The sequence below is a fragment of the Episyrphus balteatus genome, chromosome 3 (assembly GCF_945859705.1).
Source record: "Episyrphus balteatus chromosome 3, idEpiBalt1.1, whole genome shotgun sequence".
Taxonomy (NCBI): Eukaryota; Metazoa; Arthropoda; class Insecta; order Diptera; family Syrphidae; genus Episyrphus; species Episyrphus balteatus.
The window spans coordinates 34,026,560-34,045,985 of NC_079136.1; the positions used below are offsets into that span (position 1 = coordinate 34,026,560).

A 19,426-nucleotide genomic window follows, 5' to 3' on the forward strand; every position below is an offset into this window, starting at 1 on the left:
AGTAGCCTGTAGAATCAACTTTAAAAAAAAGGAGAGAGGAACGCACAATTAAAACGTAAAAAGGGCAACAAAAAAAAGCATTGGTGTAAAGTCCGTTTACATGAAAAAAGGGCAAACTTTTCTGGAAATATTTCCAGAATTTCTTGCTTTTTCTGCAGAAAACTTTTTTCCTTTTTCCTTTTTCCATTTTCAAAATTGAATAATAAACCTGAACAAAGAAAAAAATGCCAGACAAAAATCTAGTCTTTTTTTAATTCATATTTTTATTCAAATTTACTTTTGAATGTAAAACTTTTATGCATACTATATTATCTTTATACATTTATGTAAAAATAAAAAAAAATAATAATAAATTGGAGACAGAGTTTGAGCTTTTTTCAAAATTATTTATTCAAACGGATTTTTCATTAAATAAATAAGGACTTAATTTACCATAACATTACTTTTTTGTTTTTCTTATCCTATTATTTGAATTGTATTGCTTGCTTATAATCTTATATAAATTGTTTCTAAACGATTTTGTTGGTGGATAAGAATTAATTAAAATAATGTTGTTTTTTTTTTTTTTACTATAATACAATATTTAAAAGATTTAATTTACAAAAATAATATTGAAGAATAACCCTTTTTTGCCACGATTTGATGAAGGTTTAACTAAAGATTTTGTTGTTTTGTTCAATAGAATGCTTGTTTTAGTGCTGCACTAGTTATTAAAAATGCTGATCCAATTAACATAAATGTTATTATTTTAAGAGCACTTGGCCTTCCGGAAGAATCTGAAAATGTAAAGAAAGAGTTTATCAATTTTTAAATAGAAACAAACTAGGTTTTTGATAGGATTTTTTAAGTTGAAAATTTCGTTTTCGCCCAAGAAAAAATGTTGGCGTTGATAATATAACTTCTTAAGTATAAAATATATGAAAACTCACTTGTCTTAGCTCCAACGCGGTTGCACGTTCTTTGTCCGTTTGATGGCTGGTATCCCAACTTGCATTGACATATTGAATTTCTACATTCGACATTTTCAGGATCTTTTTCTATATGACACTCACCAGCTCTTGTACATGCTTCACCTAAACCTGTTACACAAAATTGTAAATTTTTTTATATCTTCTTTAAGAAAGCTGTTTATCTAATACACAAACCTTTTTGATCAACGCATTTTCCGCCGCTGAAATGCTGTTTATCACCGCAAACACATTTCTTATCTACACAGTTGGCTAGGAGAGGCTTGCACTGTTCTGTTTCTACACATTCGTCTTCAGGTTCAACAGCTGTTGGCGAGTTTAAAAAATATAATGAAATTATAATTAGTTTTCTGATATACACAAGACTCCCAATTTTGCAAGGCAATTTCGGTAGGAATCAAAAACTTTAATACCTTGTTTCAAACACTCATCTTTAAAATGCACATATCCTTTTCGACACTGACAAGATTTCGACTTTTCGCTCTTACTTTCTGTTGTCGATTCACATACTGTGTTGGTTGGCAGGCATTCTGAATCTTCATTACATTCCGCTCCAATTCCTAAGAAGCCAGAATTTCAATTAAATTGTCAATGAACTCGAAAATGTTCTAATATGTACCTTTTGCACACGCGCCCTTATCTTCAATATAATGCTCTTTACATTTACAAACTTGCTCCGATGAACAAATAGAATTTTCAAATGGACAACCATCATTTGTCGTACATTGTGCTCCCAGACCTTGTTTATAAACGCATAACTGCCTAAGTTCATCGTATTCGGCGAATTCTTCACACGTACAACGTCTGGGTATGGAAGGATGGCAATAAACGGCACCAAATGGACTGCATTGACTGTTCGATGTACATGACAAGTGATATTGGATGGCTGTAAGTTACAGGAAGGAGTAAAGTGGTAAATAGCTTCCTGATGTTATAAGCTAAGTTTAACTCACGTTTTCTGCATGAACGAAGACTACGCTCATAGAAGTAGTTCTTTTGGCAAAGACATTTTTTAGTTGGTTCTTCGAATTCAAACTCACACTCGTCAACACTTTCAGCTATCTCTCCGAGTTCTAAAAAAAGAGATAATTAAATTTGATATTTCAATATCTTGTTACAATTCGATAAAATATTTGCAAAAGCGCAACAACTAAGTATAACACTAAGAAGAGGAAGTATAACACTAAAAAGAACTCTTCTACTTCACAATATAGATTTTTAATACAATATAATGTCCTTGGAAGTTATCAGAATTTAATAACTTAAAAGTAAAGTAGAAATAAGTATAAATATAACCATACCTATAGAAAAAAATTACTCATACGCCATAGTGACTTGAACTAAAAAAATGGTTTTAAACAATATATTTTCAACGAGCGTAGATCAAACTTAAGCTTTTATCCGCAAATCCAGGGTTGCCAACAATTCTATCAACATGAAAATATGTATTCCGTTTTCAAACGCCCCACTCTAACAAAACAATACATTCTGGCAGGAAACTTTAAATTTGAAGCGAACAGCATTCGAGAACACTGCATTTTGAAAACGCCTGTGACAATCAACTATCACAATCACCCTTGCCGATTCAGTTCCTAGTTTATAATAATGTGTTAGGAAATACTTATTGGACAATTCTGTCTGTCCAATAAATTTGGTTAACAAACGTACAATTTTGAGGTGTTTGCATTTGGTATATTAAGAAAATGCTAAATTTCAAACAAAATCTAGAATAATATGGCACAACATAATTTCATTACTGTAAAATAAAATTTAAGTTATTTCTTGCACATTTGAATAAACCTTTTTTTTGTATTTAGTTATCATAAACCTATATATCTACCTACTGGAACACTTTCACTGAATTTCACAGGTATTAAATTTTATTTTCAGGATATTTCGGTACAAGTTCGAAATCCTCCACTTTCCCCAAAAAATACATTCTCATGTGAAATATTAAAATCTGCCTTTTTGAGTTATACTTCATCTGAATATGCACGAATCAAATGTGCAATTGATCAACCATTTAGTAGCTTTTGACTTTTTTTCGGTTATTTTTAAGCGTTTTATTTCAATGATGAAAAAGTCTAAGCTTCTTACAACACAATCTTTTTTTTTATTCTTAAGTAGTATTAAAAGTGAAAACACAGTGGCAAATTTGCGTACCATTATTTTTGACCCTTTTTCGTTTTACTTGTTAGAGTAAATGCATCTTTTCATTAAAACGATTATATTTTTTACCGAGGAAGTATTCAATTTGTCTGTATTTGTTTGTGTTTGTTACCTCATAACTTTAGACTGAGTGAACCAATTTTATTCACTTCTGGCAATAGAAACTATTAGAAAAACCAAAAAACCCAGTTTTAATCTAAGGAAGTCGGTTTTGATTTTTGATAAAAATAATTTATGTTTTAAATTGATCTTATCGGGACCTTTGTCATATAGCATCAACATAAATTTTTTTGAATGATCAACCACTACCTCATCACCTAAGCTTGCACAATAAATGCATTTAAATTTGAATTTTGGAGGGCTTTGAACTTGATTGATCTTGAAACTGATATAGAGGGTGAAATTCTGCTTTGATACCAATCACACAAATAAAATGAAATTCCGACTTTTTCGTTAGGTACTAGATTTCTTCTTTTTCTGAACTTAAAATAACTTTTTTTTAACCTTTTAATTAATCAATTACGGTAACATAGATTTTAAAGTTGAATCAAGCCATGAATTACATTGGGTTTTGTCATGAGAAGTAATAGCACACATTAGGCAAAAATTTAAGGTTGAAAATATCATCAATGAAATTTACAAATAATAAAGGCCCTAAATGACTACCCAGAGGGACGTTAGATGAACTCAATATACCTTAAATATTTATTTTCGAATTCAACTTTATGACTTGAACTGACCAATTAAGTAAGATTCAATCCATTCAATATCTACAAAATTAAGATTTCTATTTTTCTCACAAAAAACCATAATCAAAATTTTTGCTAAAATCACTAGAAGTGGTTTTGAAAAAAAGCTTGAGAATATAATTTTGTTGGTCTTACCTGCAAAACACTTTCCATTTTTGGCATAATAACCTTGTCTGCAATAACAAATGTTATCAGCACAAGTTGAATGAGCCAATCCTTGACATGGTTTACCATTGTCCGTACAACTGCTCCCATCTATAAGTTACATTTTTTGATTAAATGAAATATAACCAAAATTTTTCAAAATAAATTATGTACGTACATTTCTTATCTTCCGCATCATCGTCAGTATTTGATAAAGTTGACAATGTTTTGTCTTCTTCATCACGTGTTATTCTTCCGGTTGCAAGTGATGAAGCTGGATTTTCAATTGATATATCTCTCTTAAGACTAGATAATGGTTTAAGCTCATATGATTCTAAGCTAGTTTGAACAGCAATTTCTCTTTGGTTACGTGGAGGAAAATCACCATTTGTGCTTGTTGATGCACATACAAGATTTTCACACTTGACATTACTACCAAGTTCATCACAGTCAGTATTAACAACACATGGGTCATTAATTGCTAAAAAAAATAAAAATTATTTTAGCATTTAGAATATGTGGATAGCAAAAACAACGTAAAATCATGGTAAACGAATTAAATGTGCCATACTGTTATACAAGATCTATCATTTTCCATTCAAATAGAACAAAGTTCTCATCTCCACTAACAAATTTGCTTCTATAAAGCTTTATAGATATAACAGTTGCTTTTATAAGGCTTTATAGAATCAAAATTGTTAGTTTTTGGAATCTTCACAGCGTTTACCACGTTTATTATGAGTGTACGCCATGTTGCAGGAATACACTTATTTGTTTAAAGAAACTTACCCATAGATTTCCGACGGCAGATGTTTCCATATCTGTTATAATATCCATTTGCGCACTCACAAATTTGATTTTTACACATAACCGATTGACGATCATATCCAAAATGGCAGTCTAGGTCCTAAAAATAGATTATATTAACATTTTGATAAATTAAATGAAATTTGGGCAAATAAAGTGCGAACTAAAAGCAGAAAAATTGAAAACTTAAGGTCCAACTATAATAGGCATAAGTTTGCATGAGCTTTTGTAAAAATCGAATGAACTGCTTTGTTATGTTTCCGATAACATTATGAGTAACCATAATGAAATATTCTTTTAAAAATCACGAATGTTGAACAATATACGCATATACGCATTATAGCCAGCCTTATGGAATTCTGTGTTACCGCTTACTTCACTTGCACATGTCATATTGACATTAGCCCATGTAAGGTCATGTTTATTATAGTTGGAACTTTATGTTGATGGAAAGAGTATGCAAACATGTTGACATGTTAAACATATCACACATATTTTTTATCAACGTACCGTTTGGCATGAATTTCCGAGACCATTTAATAGCCTACAACGTCCCCCTACATAGGTATAACCATCATTGCATTCGCAGACCCCCTTATTACATTTAGCTCCAGATGGCATAAGATTGCATTGACCAGTTTCTTCACATTTGTCACTATACAGTGACGTCTTCAGACATTTTGCATAGTCTGACGAAAAGACATGATCGAATTCGCATTCGCATGTACCAAGTGTTGAGCATGTAGATTCCTCCGATGTGCATTCATCATTTGAATTACATGGCCAAATTAGACCTTGTGATGCTGTAAATAATAACATAAAATTTATAAATTTTAATCTACTACAATATTCTTAATTACTATGTTGAACGACCAATAACAACAACAACAACAACAACCCATCACTCAATCTACATAGAAATAGTTGTCAAAACAATAAAATCGTTGCTATTTTTAACATCGATTTTATTTTTTTCATGTAGGGTTGCTAGCGCAAAGCATGCAAAAGTATTATTTTTTTATATAAAAACCGACGGGTCATAGACAGAGTGCAGCTATTTGTAGCGAATAAATCGTCAGTTATATATATTTTTTTTTTCAATGAACATTTTAATTACACGGTCAGGTCATATACATAAATAGGTGTTGCAGGTCTTTGGCGGGTGGAAATGGACTATAAAGCTGTCGCAAATACAACTTCCCCTATGGCAATTAAACCGATTGATTATAATGTGTCAATGTGTGTGATTGTGTATGAATGGATGGAAATAAACTTTCTGTTTTACTAGAATGAAGCCACGCCTTTTTATAAATGAAAGTTGATAACAGAGTAACCATATTGAAAGGATATAAACATTGGGAAATTTTGGTGAGTTCATCTGTCAAACTAAAGAATCACTTCACAGCGAGTATTGATACTTGGTACTTGGTACTTGATGCTTGATACTTGATAATTGGTACACGGTACTAGACCTTAATTTTACTATCACCCATTCATATTTTTTGTATTAAATTTCAATGTTATTTGTTGAAACAACAGCAACAACAAAAGAAAGACTTCGTCATAAAAAATATACCTGAATAGAGAGAAAAAAAAAAACAAAAATAAAAATATATTCTGTATAGCTTTATCCACCATCCTTGCGTAAATCACACTCCTTTAGTTTTAATGTCGATTTCGTGCCAACACTATAGCCAATAATATGGTGTGTAATAGGTTAACATGATTATGCTAGTAGCTGTTAGATATACAAAAAAAAAAAAAATGGTTTGAAAAAGGACGAGGTCGACCCACCACAACAACGAACAACGATGCATTTGTTTTTGTTCCAACTCAACACAAGACTTGAAATTAAAAATAATTCAATCAATATCCAATACTCCAAAAAAAAACTCCTATAACACATTTGGGGCTACTACTTGTAGACTAAATTACTTGATACTTTCTTACATACATATGTTATTATTTGTTGATGTGTGGCAATTTGAAAAATACCTATACACAAAAGGTGTTAGAAGAATTGTTTTAGGGCTAGAACTTCATTTATATTGATTGATAAGTTAATTGTAGAGAAATTTTTTGATGTTTTTTTTATTGCTATGTAACAACCCTTTAAGGAGGTATGAATTTTGTATATGTTTGTGTTTTTTTTTTAACATTTATTATGTGAATGCAGTGTCTAAGTTATAGCTTGTCAAAAAACTATTGAAACTAGAAATCGGATCATAATTTGTCGTAAGATAAAAGTAAAAGACCTACCAGAAACTTGCAGTAAGGCTTAGCGAACTATTTTGGACTAGAAAAGTACCTACTAAACGCAAGGATTGTTCTAATCTAAATGTTGCCAAATGATTAAAAAATAAAATGCTCGACAGGGTCGCAAGTACTTGCTCTAATGTTAAAATTTACTTGGAATATTAGAGCATTTTAAAAATTCATAAAAGAATTTTTTTAAGAAATAAAAATACGAACTTAAAAAATAGCTTTTAGTATGCCATTTAATTGTTTGTATAAAAATAAACTTGAAAATCTGGAGAGCCGTTTTTTAAAAGTTGTTTAAAAATAAAAAATTTTAAAAAAAGCTTCAACATTAACATTTATTACAAAAATTGATTTTTCAAAAAAAAAAAATCCAAAAATGATTTTTTTAACATTTTTCATAATTTTAATATGTATTAGAGTTACTTAAACATTCTTGTACAAAAATGACCATGGTTAACGATAAAGTCAGATAACCAACAAAACGGTTTTATAGTACCTACCTAAGTTAAATACGGTCCAAAAAATATTTTGACTTGCCACATTATTTGTTTTTTTTTTTAAATCATTTTTTGAGATAAACAACCTTTCCTATTTCGGTCATATCGAAAGTACCTACTGCTTATTTTCGATATCGGTGTTATGCCACACTCAAGTGGAATATATTTCCTAAAAATTGAAATTGGCCTTAATCTCTTTTTAGCTTTAAATTCCTATACCTTTTATGTATTTTATTTATATATGGAGGGCTAAGAGCTGAAGTGAACCAAGACACAAAAAGTGAATACGGAGATTTCCATTGAATCTTATGGTGAATATTTTTTTCGAACAAATGAAAATTTGAATCGAAACACTTTTGGATCAAACTAATGAAAGACGTTAGTATAGACAAACCTTGCGCAGATTTTGGCACTAGATTTGGATTTTTTTTATTTTTTTTAACTTGGTCCGGTGAAACCTTCATATGTACATAGGGGAAGTATGGGCAAGATCGTTTTTGTACTATGTTTTATACAAAAAAAAAATTAAATTGACAACACTTGTAATATAAAATAAGTGGCTTCCGGTATAAAAAAAAATTCAATTTTAAAGAAAGAAATCATCAGAATTTGATAGGAGGGTCTTACTCCGATGATGTGAGGGCGAAACCGTTTATTGTTAGATGTTTTTTTTTTTAAACGTAATGTCTTTTAATTTAAAAAAAAATTTTTTTTATAATAATGAGAGTTCCTACAAAAAACATTAAACTTAATGAACACAGACTTAATTTTAATTGAATGTTGTTTTTTTTTATTGTTTTTTAAGGTAATCAAACACTTAAGGGGTGGTCTTGCCCCACTTGCCCTACATATCTATGTTTTAAAGATTGAAGTAAAATTTTAAAGACCTTCTTCAGAAAGGCTGGTTAACTGTGGCGTATACGCAACATTTTTTTTTTTGAAACAAAACAAAAAGTTCAAAAATTTTAGACGCTAAGGCGTAACGGGTGGGACAATTATATATTGCACAAACAAAAATATTTTACAAACAAACAAAAATCTTGGAAATTATATAAATAGCATTAAAACTGAAATTAAAATATATTCGTTCATAAGTTTGGGCTCTGGATTGATGCTCAAGTGGAGCCAACAGAAGTGCTTTTAAGAGTTTGATACACTTACTAACTTAATAAGCCTTAAGTCAACTAAGTTACAAGAATAAAAATGAAATGAATAATCTTTGTTACTTTTATTGGGTGGTTGTCAACAAAAGTATAAAAAACTAAATAATTGTTCATAAGAATTTAATTTAAAAATTTAAAAATCGTTCCCAATAGTAATTATGCGAACCATCGGCAAACATTTTCGCAAAAACTTGGGGATACTATGACTAAAATCGCTTTTTACATTTTTTAAAAGTTAATTTTGAATGAAACCATGTTTTTTTTTATTTAAATACAAAAAATTAAGAATAAAAAAAAAATTACTACATTTTAATAAACTTCTAAAACCAACATCATGATTTGATCAATATTCCAATCTAGCAGCCAATCCAATTTTAACTGATAATTAAGGTATAATAGTTCTTAAACGATCAAAACACTTAATGAGTCCTAATTTAATTCAAGATAGTTAATGAAAATTGTGTTTCTGTTATCAATAGTTTTTAAGTACTCTGAGGGTTAGATACTATTGTTAACATTGTTGCAAATTAAATTATGTTTCCATAATCTATAGGGCCAATAATAAATACATACAATAATAATAAATTGAACTAATCGAAGAATGAACAAAGATAACAACACTGAACTTTCTTGCACACCTGATCTGATAAGATAGATTTCTTTATGGTCTTAGCATGTTAAAGTTCCCTTATAATGTTTATACCAACAAATAAAAAAAATATAACAGACACAAATACTATTTCTTAATAAATAAATGGCTTTAAAGAATGAAACTTTTTGTCGTATTTTATTATAGGGTGAAGTAAAAGTCTTATCCCTTTTGACTTTCCTTAAGACAAAAAGTTCTGAAACTGACATCTCATCTGACAAAACTCAAGAACTTGCACAAACTCAATTTGACATGTTGTACCACCACATAAAGCAGATGGGTGATCCAATAGCAACTTTTTAACATTTTTAAAATTTAAAAATTCATGCTTAAAGTTTGGTTCACTTTATTTTTTAGCTAAGAAATACGTTATTTATTTATGATTATTCCACCTACAATTTTGGATCGATTTTTATTATTTTTGGATTAAAATTGATTACATTCTGAGGCTTTCAAAGAAATTCCAAATTTAAATTAATTGAGTTTTGTGAATACTTTATAGGATCAACAAAAACACACAAAAAATCTTCTGTTACTATAAGTATCTGTATCAGAAATTCAAGGACACCCACAAGTGCTCTCATACTTGTTTGTAGTAGAATCTCCTTTTCAACCTCCAAATAGGGTGGATACAATTTTCTTTAAATATTTTTTTTCTGGCATTGTCATTTAATTTTTTGTTGGAAATATCTTGAAAAGATTTAAATCTTTTGTTTGTAAGGATGAAAATAATAGACTCCTTTTGCAGGTTCCACCAACGAGTAATTTAAAAACCCTTACGCCTAATATATTTATAAACAATAATTCATATTACATATAGACACTCATTTAACTTTGTATTGTATAGTGTATAACTGTTTGCAAGTTTTAGAAACACTATATAACGTTCTTTAATTTTTTTTTCCAAAAAGGTTTATATTTTTCGAGAATAGCAATCCTATTTAACTTTTGGATTCTGGGCGTTAGTATAAAATATGTATGAGAGTCTAAAAACTAAATATTTGCGAAAAAAAAATTAAGAAAATACCTTGAAACAGAAACACAAGAACGAGTAAAGCAAAATAATGCTTCTTCATAATTTTGCTGTAAGACTTCGGAGGTTTAAAAACAAACTAACTAAACTAATATAAGAACTTTTAAAATCATACAATTCTTGGATTTGTCGATTTTATCACGAAGAAATTAAAAGCTTATCATATGATAAGAACGGACATTCATCTTATCACAAGTAAAAAGTGAGAATAAGGTATTTTTATTAACTCAACACTTGAAGTATGACCAATTCTCTGGGAACACCTGTTTTACTATGACTTTTTGTTTCTGATAATACTATCGAAGAAATTGCAACATTCTTATAAAATTATCTGCACAATTTTGTTTGAGATTGAGGAGAAACTTTATACTACAAGATAAATGGCTTAACTTAAATGAAGTTAATATTCCAAAGACTAATAGAGCTGAGTAAATCAGTGAAGGACATACAAACTCAAAGTTATTAGGTAAAATAATGTTTTCATCAGATTTATAATATACAGGGGGTCCCAAAAGTTAACGTCGAAACGAAAACGGTAGATAGGGTAGGTGGTGACAGTTATCAGAAAAATAATACAAAAAATCGCAGCCATATATTTTGGGAGTTATGGGCATTTGAAAAAAATTCGAAATAATGGTCACCCTGTGACGGTTTTTCATGTGCCGTAACTACAAATCTTAATTTTTCTCATTTTTTTCTTTTGTTACGGAGCCTTGAATAATCCTACTATCAAATGCATTCAAAAATTTTATCTCAGCTGCATCAGTTTTAAAGAAAATATTACTTTTTTACCCAACTTAGTACTAAAAAAATCTACATGAATCTAATTCAATGAGCCGTAGTGTAAAAAAAATGCACTACGATGTTTCGGCAAGTTGCCTTAAAAGTCGGTGTGTTCAATTCTCTTTTCAAAATGGTATAACATTGTTGGGAATATTTCATAAATAACCGAGATAAAATTTTTTTTCTTAAGAAATCCGACTTTTTTTTAGGTAATTTTTCCATATTATTTAAGTTTTTGTATTCTGAAAGGTTCTGAAAGGGTACAAAACTTGAATAATATGGAAAAATACCTCATAAAAAGTCGGATTTTTTAAGAAAAAAAATTTTATCTCGGTTATTTATGAAATATTCCCAACAATGTTATACCATTTTGAAAAGAGAATTGAACACACCGACTTTTAAGGCAACTTGCCGAAACATCGTAGTGCATTTTTTTTACACTACGGCTCATTGAATTAGATTCATGTAGATTTTTTTAGTACTAAGTTGGGTAAAAAAGTAATATTTTCTTTAAAACTGATGCAGCTGAGATAAAATTTTTGAATGCATTTGATAGCAGGGTTATTCAAGGCTCCGTAACAAAAGAAAAAAATGAGAAAAATTAAGATTTGTAGTTACGGCACATGAAAAACCGTCACAGGGTGACCATTTTTTCGTCTTTTTTTCAAATGCCCATAACTCCCAAAATATATGGCTGCGATTTTTTGTATTATTTTCCTGATAACTGTCACCACCTACCCTATCTACCGTTTTCGTTTCGACGTTAACTTTTGGGACACCCTGTATAGGGCCAGAATTGAGGATTTTTTTAACGCTTTTGTAAATGAAAAAATTGTACAACCTAGAATTATGATGCATATTAAAAGAGGAATCCCGGCCATTATAAATGAGATAAAGGAATTGAAGTCCATCTCAAAAAATCAATTCCTAACTGATTGACCGAAATTAGTATAAATCAAACTAGTAACAAATCTTTCAATTTTTGGAGTTAGGTAAAGGTTTTAGAAATTTTTTTCCAATTTCTATTGATGGGACCGTATGCATAAAAAATAAATAAATAGGAAATTATTAAGTATAAACTTGGTTTGATATGCACAAAATGTGGATAAAAAAGTTCATGCTTTACAATTTTTCAAGTACAAGCATTTACTATTTTTTATGCACATCACCTATGATTGTGAAAAAAGACTCGGAACAAAAAGATCACGGTAAAATGTTGAGAATTTTATGTCAGGGTTATGACTCCCTATCGTTAATGCCTGAAAAGAATACAGTTTTCTTTTTTAATTTTTACATTAAAGATCAAAGAACTTTTAATTTGTTTTAAAATATTTTCAATAAATTATCATCTGACTACCAAAAAGAAAATGGGTCACAACTTGCTAAAACTTGCTTCTGAAAATTGTGTTGCGCTCTAACATTTTTGGTAGTCACTTTAAGCAATCAGACCTAAGACATCAGACCTAATATTTTTGAGATTAGATATGTCAATTCTACACTTTAAAACCATGAAAATTGGCGATATTTCAACTCTTAGTCTAAGAGCCCTAAATTTTGTGAGTGAAGGTATAACCAAAATGTGGGTATGCAGTTTTATAGCCTTATGTGTTCTTATAACGAATTCAAAAGTCTGGCAGCTTTAAATCGCGGCTTTGTATTGTTTTCGAGGGGGTGAAAAATGTGAGGCTAAATTCACACTATTTCATATTCTTTATACAGCAACTGATGCTCTGTCATTTTCCCTAAGCCTGAAAACATCAATCTTGACGATGCGATTAATAGATCTCAAGATATAAGCTTTTTAAGCGGCTTTGTTTTGGAGACTTTTCTGTTTAATTTTTTGTTTGTTATTTTGAACTCAAGACTCTCCAAGAAGAGAATTGATATGGTTAGTTAAAAAAGCTTGTGCCCTTAATTATGAAAGTGGACTAAGTCACTGCTAAAAATTGCATCAAATCTAGCCTAAAAATAACACGGTGTAACACTCAAAAAATACGCGGGCGGAGACCTATCAGGTTTTGTAGAGCTAGTCGCACTGAATACGAAACGGTATTTAAAAATCCCCTAACACCCCCAAAATCTGGAGTTACGGGCAAAAAAACGGTTTTTTGGACCTTCGCCCATTGAAAAAAATCTAGCTTCGACAATTTTTTACCCATTTTCGATTTTTTTACAGTTTCTGATAGAAGATAAATATACCTTTTTAACAATGTATAAAACATGTAACTCGGTTAAACCACTTAGAATTTATAAGATGTCGAAGTTCAAAATTTCAATTTTTTTTTGTCATTTGCCCAACTTCGGCATCAATTTAAAGTATATGTTTTCAAAACAACATGCTATTTAAAAAATATATTCTAAAACTATATATATTTCCCAATTGATCGAGGTATTTTTTATGAAAATCACTTCAACATTGGCTTAGAAAAAAAAATTTTTCGATTTCAACCCAGATACAGAAATTGGAACTTTTAGGTATAGAACAAAAATGTTGTTTCGGCACGTAGTAGGATAAGTTGGGCGCCAGGATTTGATAAAAGGTTTTTGTAGAGGAGCTCAATACAAACATTTTTTTCTTTGGAAGGGGGGTCTATCTCCCCCCGTTTAGGTGGGAGGGGCATTTTTCTAAAAAAAAATTATCAAAATAAAAAAAAATTATTAAAAAACAACGGCAACACTTACAGTAATAAATGATACCATTTCCAAAAGGCAAAATTGTGCATTTGATTCTAATTTTTAAATCAATATAATATTACCAATAGTTTTTGAAATAATCGATTTCAAAGTTTAAAATAGGGGAAAAAATTTTTTTTAAAACTCATTTTATACTATTTTTGTCCAGACTGTGAATTTTAGTAAATAAATTACTCACACAGAAAACTGCCTCAATTGATTCCTTATCGAACCGTGAAAACTATATGTTTCTATGTCTTCTAGTTTTTGAGAAAATTGAAAAATAAAAAAAAATAAAAACAAAAAATATTTTGAAAAAAGAAAAATCTGATAAAATAATTTTTCAATTTTCCCAAAAACTAGAAGACATAGAAACATATAGTTTTCACGGTTCGATAAGGAATCAATTGAGGCAGTTTTCTGTCTAAGTAATTTATTTACTAAAATTCGCAGTCTGGACAAAAATAGTATAAAATGAGTTTTAAAAAAATTTTTTTCCCCTATTTTAAACTTTGAAATCGATTATTTCAAAAACTATTGGTAATATTATATTGATTTAAAAATTAGAATCAAATGCACAATTTTGCCTTTTGGAAATGGTATCATTTATTACTGTAAGTGTTGCCGTTGTTTTTTAATAATTTTTTTTTATTTTGATAATTTTTTTTTAGAAAAATGCCCCTCCCACCTAAACGGGGGGAGATAGACCCCCCTCCCAAAGAAAAAAATGTTTGTATTGAGCTCCTCTACAAAAACCCTTCATCAAATCCTGGCGCCCAACTTATCCTACTACGTGCCGAAACAACATTTTTGTTCTATACCTAAAAGTTCCAATTTCTGTATCTGGGTTGAAATCGAAAAATTTTTTTTTCTAAGCCAATGTTGAAGTGATTTTCATAAAAAATACCTCGATCAATTGGGAAATAGATATAGTTTTAGAATATATTTTTTAAATAGCATGTTGTTTTGAAAACATATACTTTAAATTGATGCCGAAGTTGGGCAAATGACAAAAAAAATTGAATTTTTGAACTTTGACATCTTATAAATTCTAAGTGGTTTAACCGAGTTACATGTTTTATACATTGTTAAAAAGGTATATTTATCTTCTATCAGAAACTGTAAAAAAATCGAAAATGGGTAAAAAATTGTCGAAGCTAGAATTTTTTCAATGGGCGAAGGTCCAAAAAACCGTTTTTTGCCCGTAACTCCAGATTTTGGGGGTGTTAGGGGATTTTCAAATACCGTTTCGTATTCAGTGCGACTAGCTCTACAAAACCTGATAGATCTCCGCCCGCGTATATTTTAAAACCTCATTTTTGTAACACCGTGTAATTATTATTTAAGAGGTAAAGTTTATTTGAAAGCGAAATTGCAGTAAATAAACTTCTTTATTGCCCCTCTAGTGATTTCATAAAAGAAATATAATTAAATCGTTATAAGAAAATTATTATGTAAGTTTTTCTTCAAACAATGAAAAAAGTGACTCCGAGTGAAGAAAATGGACCTTAGTCCACTTTCATAATCATGGGCACATATCTTGATTTGAATGCGAATTTTTGCTTACTTAGCCTACTCACATTAATTGGAAAACTCGCGTTGTTTAACCCCCCGAAAACCATATAAAGCCGTGATTTAAAGCTGCTAGACGAGAATACGTCATTAGAAGGCATAAGGCTATAAAACTGCATACTCACATTTTGGTTATAACTCCACTCCCAAAATTTGCTGTGGACTCTCGGTCTATCTTAAATTTTTCGTTTATTTCTTTTTATGAATTACATAATTAAGAAAATCAAGAATCAGAGCTTATCAAAATATCATGAGAATGTTTGGTGTATTTAATCTAACCTTGAAAAAAATTTCAAATGCAAGTTAAATCGATTTGCGGGTCACTGTGGTGTATGCGTAACCTTTTTTTTGCATAAGCTCTTTTATGTTAATAAAACAACTTTATTCCGTTTCTCAACTCAACGTTTCATAAGTTTTCCTACTTCTTTAGTCTGTTCAATACTTTTGTACAATTTTTTGAATAGATTTCTTATTAAAAATAAACCAATTTAGTAAGATTGCAATTGCCATTCAACTTGAAAATCAAAGGAGAGTGCCCAAAAAAAAAAAAACCAGCATCAATTAAAATAACACAGCCGCACAAAAAAATATAAAAGTGCTGACCTGGGGTTGCGACTAGGTTTTCCATATAGTTTTTGGGTCGCTGAAACTGAATCCGAAGTCCGTTTTGCCCCATCACGTCAGGTTTTCGAGATAACCTCAAAAAATGTCACGAAAACAAAAAAATTTTTTTTCGCAACCTGGGGTTGCGACTAAGTTTTCATAAAGTTTTTGGGTCGCTGAAGCCGAATCCGGAGTTTGTCAGGTTTTCGAGATAACCTCAAAAAATGTCACGAAAAAAAATATTTTTTTCTCTGATGTGGATATGCGAATATGTTAATCATATAGTTTTTAGACCGCTGAATCCAGATTTGAAGTCAATTTTGCCCTATCACGTCAGGTTTCTGAGATATCCTCAAAAAAATGTCAAAACCAAAAAAACAAAATTTCTTATCTGGGGTTGCGACTAGGTTTTTCATATAGTTTTTGGGTTGCTTAAACCGAATTCGAAGTTTTTTTTGCCGTATCACGTCAGGTTTTTGAAATATCCTCAAAAAATGACTAAACTCAAAAAAAAGTTCTTATCTGACATCTTTTGAGAATATCTCAAAAACCTGACGTGATACGGCAAAATAGACTTCGGATTCGGTTTTAGCAACCCAAAAACTATATGAAAAACCTAGTCGCAACCCCAGATAAGAAATTTTGTTTTTTTTGGTTTTGACATTTTTTTGAAGATATCTCAGAAACCTGACGTGATAGAGAAAAATTGACTTCAAATCTGGATTCAGCAATCTAAAAACTATATGATTAACATATTCGCACATCCAGATCAGAGAAAAAAATATTTTTTTTCGTGACATTTTTTGAGGTTATCTCGAAAACCTGACAAACTCCGGATTCGGCTTCAGCGACCCAAAAACTTTATGAAAACTTAGTCGCAACCCCAGGTCAGAACTTTTATTCTTTTTTGTGTGGCTGTGTAATAGATGTATACTTAAACTTGAAAGGGCAACCAATCCTAGATAAGAAATATGAAATGTTTTTTTCTAAAAAGCATCCCCAAAACTTACTATGACGAATTTTAATTTCAAATTATAGAAAAAAAAACTTTTTTCAGGGAGGTGCAATTATTAGACTAAAGAACCGCATAAATAAATAAAATATTCATGTTTTAATATTGAGAAAACACTAGTCTTACCTATTAATTTATTCTACTGATTGCTTGAAAAAAAGATACCTTCAAATTAGATGATGTCGACTTAAAATTGCATCTTCTAAAAACAATAAGATTCCTTCTTAAAATAAATGGAATCCACTTAAATTCAAAGTGAACTTCATTTAATTTCGGAAAATCTGTTTCTTTTAACTCTTTATGCCATTTTTCATGTTGAATTGACACTTGAAACCATTACTTGATTTCACATTGGGATTATTCTTCTGTGTGGGTAGTTGAAACCGGATTTGAAACCAGAACCTCTGGCGTAGATTTCAATGGGTGATAGAATTTTTGTTTTTTTTTTTTTCAGATAACTGACGCTGCTGTAATCTCTGAATTTACTAACTTGATCACAAGAACAAGCAGATGAATAAGTTCACACTTCCGGGAAAGAACATTAATCGTTTGGGGTAAATTATTTTGTTTAAGAAAAACAATAATTTACGTTTTAGAAGTAGGTATAAGTAAAAGAATATCTTGAACTCACTGGATACAATTTTGACGTACCATTTATGGTTTTTTCGATAAACAAATCATAATCCAAATAATTTGTTTAATTATTTGAAAAATTGCAATTGGTTAAAAAAAACCTTACTAAGTAAAAATCATAGTTTGGAATAAAAAGTCTATTTTCTCTCTGGTAAAAATAAAATACTATTTTACTGTTTTTCATTATAAAAAACAAAAAATTATTTTTCCTTTTTTTTATAACTCAAAAACATTCATCTTTTCGATTACACTTAAACAAACACAGTTTGTTCAGTTCATATGTCCATTAACGAAAATTCTTTCAAAAATATGTCAGCTTCCTGGGAATACTTTTTCCCTTGCCCCAAAAAAAGAAAGGTTTTTACTACTCACTATTGTCATATACGTACCAATAAAACAAAACAAACATTTGAAATTCTTGTTCACCATAGCATGCATATAGCATATACATAAACATAAATATCCACTATGTGTACCTGGTTGAATAGGAATGTCCTTGAGCTAATAGACATACACTTTAGGTATTGGAAATTTGACAAAGGCCTAAAGTTAAGAACACGTTATAAGTTGGAGACCTAAAGAAGAAAAAAAAAAAAAACGACGCGACAAGTTCACTCACTCGCATATAGGTACATCATTTTTTGTAAATTATAACACACACTTGCAATTATATCCTGCATATATGTACAACAGTATGTAATATACTCGCTTACAAACTATACACACATGAAAATAAATTAAAAAAAAAAAACACAAAATGAATAAATTATTACCTCAATAATAGTCTAATCAATATTTTGTTGTAACTATGTATTTACGATTGGATTGAGTTCTTGCGAGTTTCTCTATACAGCTCGCTTTATGACTCTATCATGTGTTTGTATAAGGCTATAACCTGTAGATTTTTTCTATAACATCGAACTTCCATACTTTACTCAGAAATTGGGGCATAAAATTTGAATAAAATAAATAAGACCCAAAAAGGACATAATTGAGATTTTGATGTCCCACATATAAACCCCATAACAACAACCCACAAAAAAAAAGGAAATCCATTAAAAGGTGTCATTTTACCTTCGGGAATTATACTTAAATCCTGGAAGCTCGATTGATTATTCGATATTTCGATTTCCTAGTATAAATTTATTTGTTGTTCAAAACACGAGTGTATATCCTTTTTTTTCAATGAGCACACGTCACCTTGTTGCTTTTTTTTCCTTTTCTTTTAAATTTGCACTTTAATTAGGGTAATTGTGATCAACAGCACGTTTTGCCTTTGCAAAGTGAAACATCCAAAAAAAATCACACACACTCTCACGTTGCTTGAATTGAATTTTAAATGCAGAATTGAATGGTATCACTGTTGTATAGTCGTCGTTTGGACAGAAACACTCTATTTTTGCGTTTTTTTTTTTATTTTTTTCTATAATTTTTTTTTTTTTTATTTTTGTTATTTTTATTTAATGGAAAGATAATCAAAACGGAAGGGGGTACAGGACATACAACAACATTTTTTTATTGAACAAAACGCACCCGCATCAGAAAAAAAAAACAGACTTCGGTTCTCGAAAGGATTAACTTGCCGACTAAAGACTAAATTTCAGTTTTATTTTATAAATTGCTATAAAGTGAATGCGAGGCAAATTAAAGTTAGGGCAACGCCAACGGGCCAACAACACAACCAGCAAGGAGTCAACCTCACGAATGGA

At 30.1% G+C, this 19,426-nt stretch overlaps 1 protein-coding gene across 2 annotated transcripts; it reads right to left on the reverse strand.

Moving 5' to 3' along the window:
* Positions 1 to 435: 435 nt before the first annotated feature.
* Positions 436 to 18,879, reverse strand: LOC129913590 (prion-like-(Q/N-rich) domain-bearing protein 25). Of its 2 annotated transcripts, none has more exons than XM_055992348.1 (11): positions 18,792 to 18,879; positions 5,348 to 5,640; positions 4,820 to 4,937; positions 4,209 to 4,511; positions 4,022 to 4,141; positions 1,922 to 2,041; positions 1,588 to 1,854; positions 1,382 to 1,528; positions 1,146 to 1,274; positions 930 to 1,079; positions 436 to 776 (listed from the first exon to the last, which is right to left on the reverse strand). In XM_055992348.1, exons 2-11 carry the CDS (start codon positions 5,456 to 5,458, stop codon positions 676 to 678), a joined length of 1,566 nt encoding a protein of 521 aa, XP_055848323.1. In that variant the 5' UTR covers positions 5,459 to 5,640; positions 18,792 to 18,879; the 3' UTR covers positions 436 to 675. The 2 variants fall into 2 exon arrangements, with proteins under 2 accessions (XP_055848323.1, XP_055848322.1); XM_055992347.1 differs by lacking the exon at positions 18,792 to 18,879 and adding an exon at positions 10,436 to 10,546 and having other exon boundaries at positions 437 to 776.
* Positions 18,880 to 19,426: the final 547 nt, after the last annotated feature.

Bases quoted from the DNA above. Each gene is read 5' to 3' on its own strand.
- LOC129913590 (XM_055992347.1), bottom strand. From the start codon at position 10,484: ATGAAGAAGCATTATTTTGCTTTACTCGTTCTTGTGTTTCTGTTTCAA. The intron at 4,938-5,347 runs GTACGTTGATAA...ATCTATTTTTAG, and splicing joins TCGGAAATTCATGCCAAACG to GACCTAGACTGCCATTTTGG. The intron at 1,529-1,587 runs GTACATATTAGA...CTGGCTTCTTAG, and splicing joins TAAGGGCGCGTGTGCAAAAG to GAATTGGAGCGGAATGTAAT.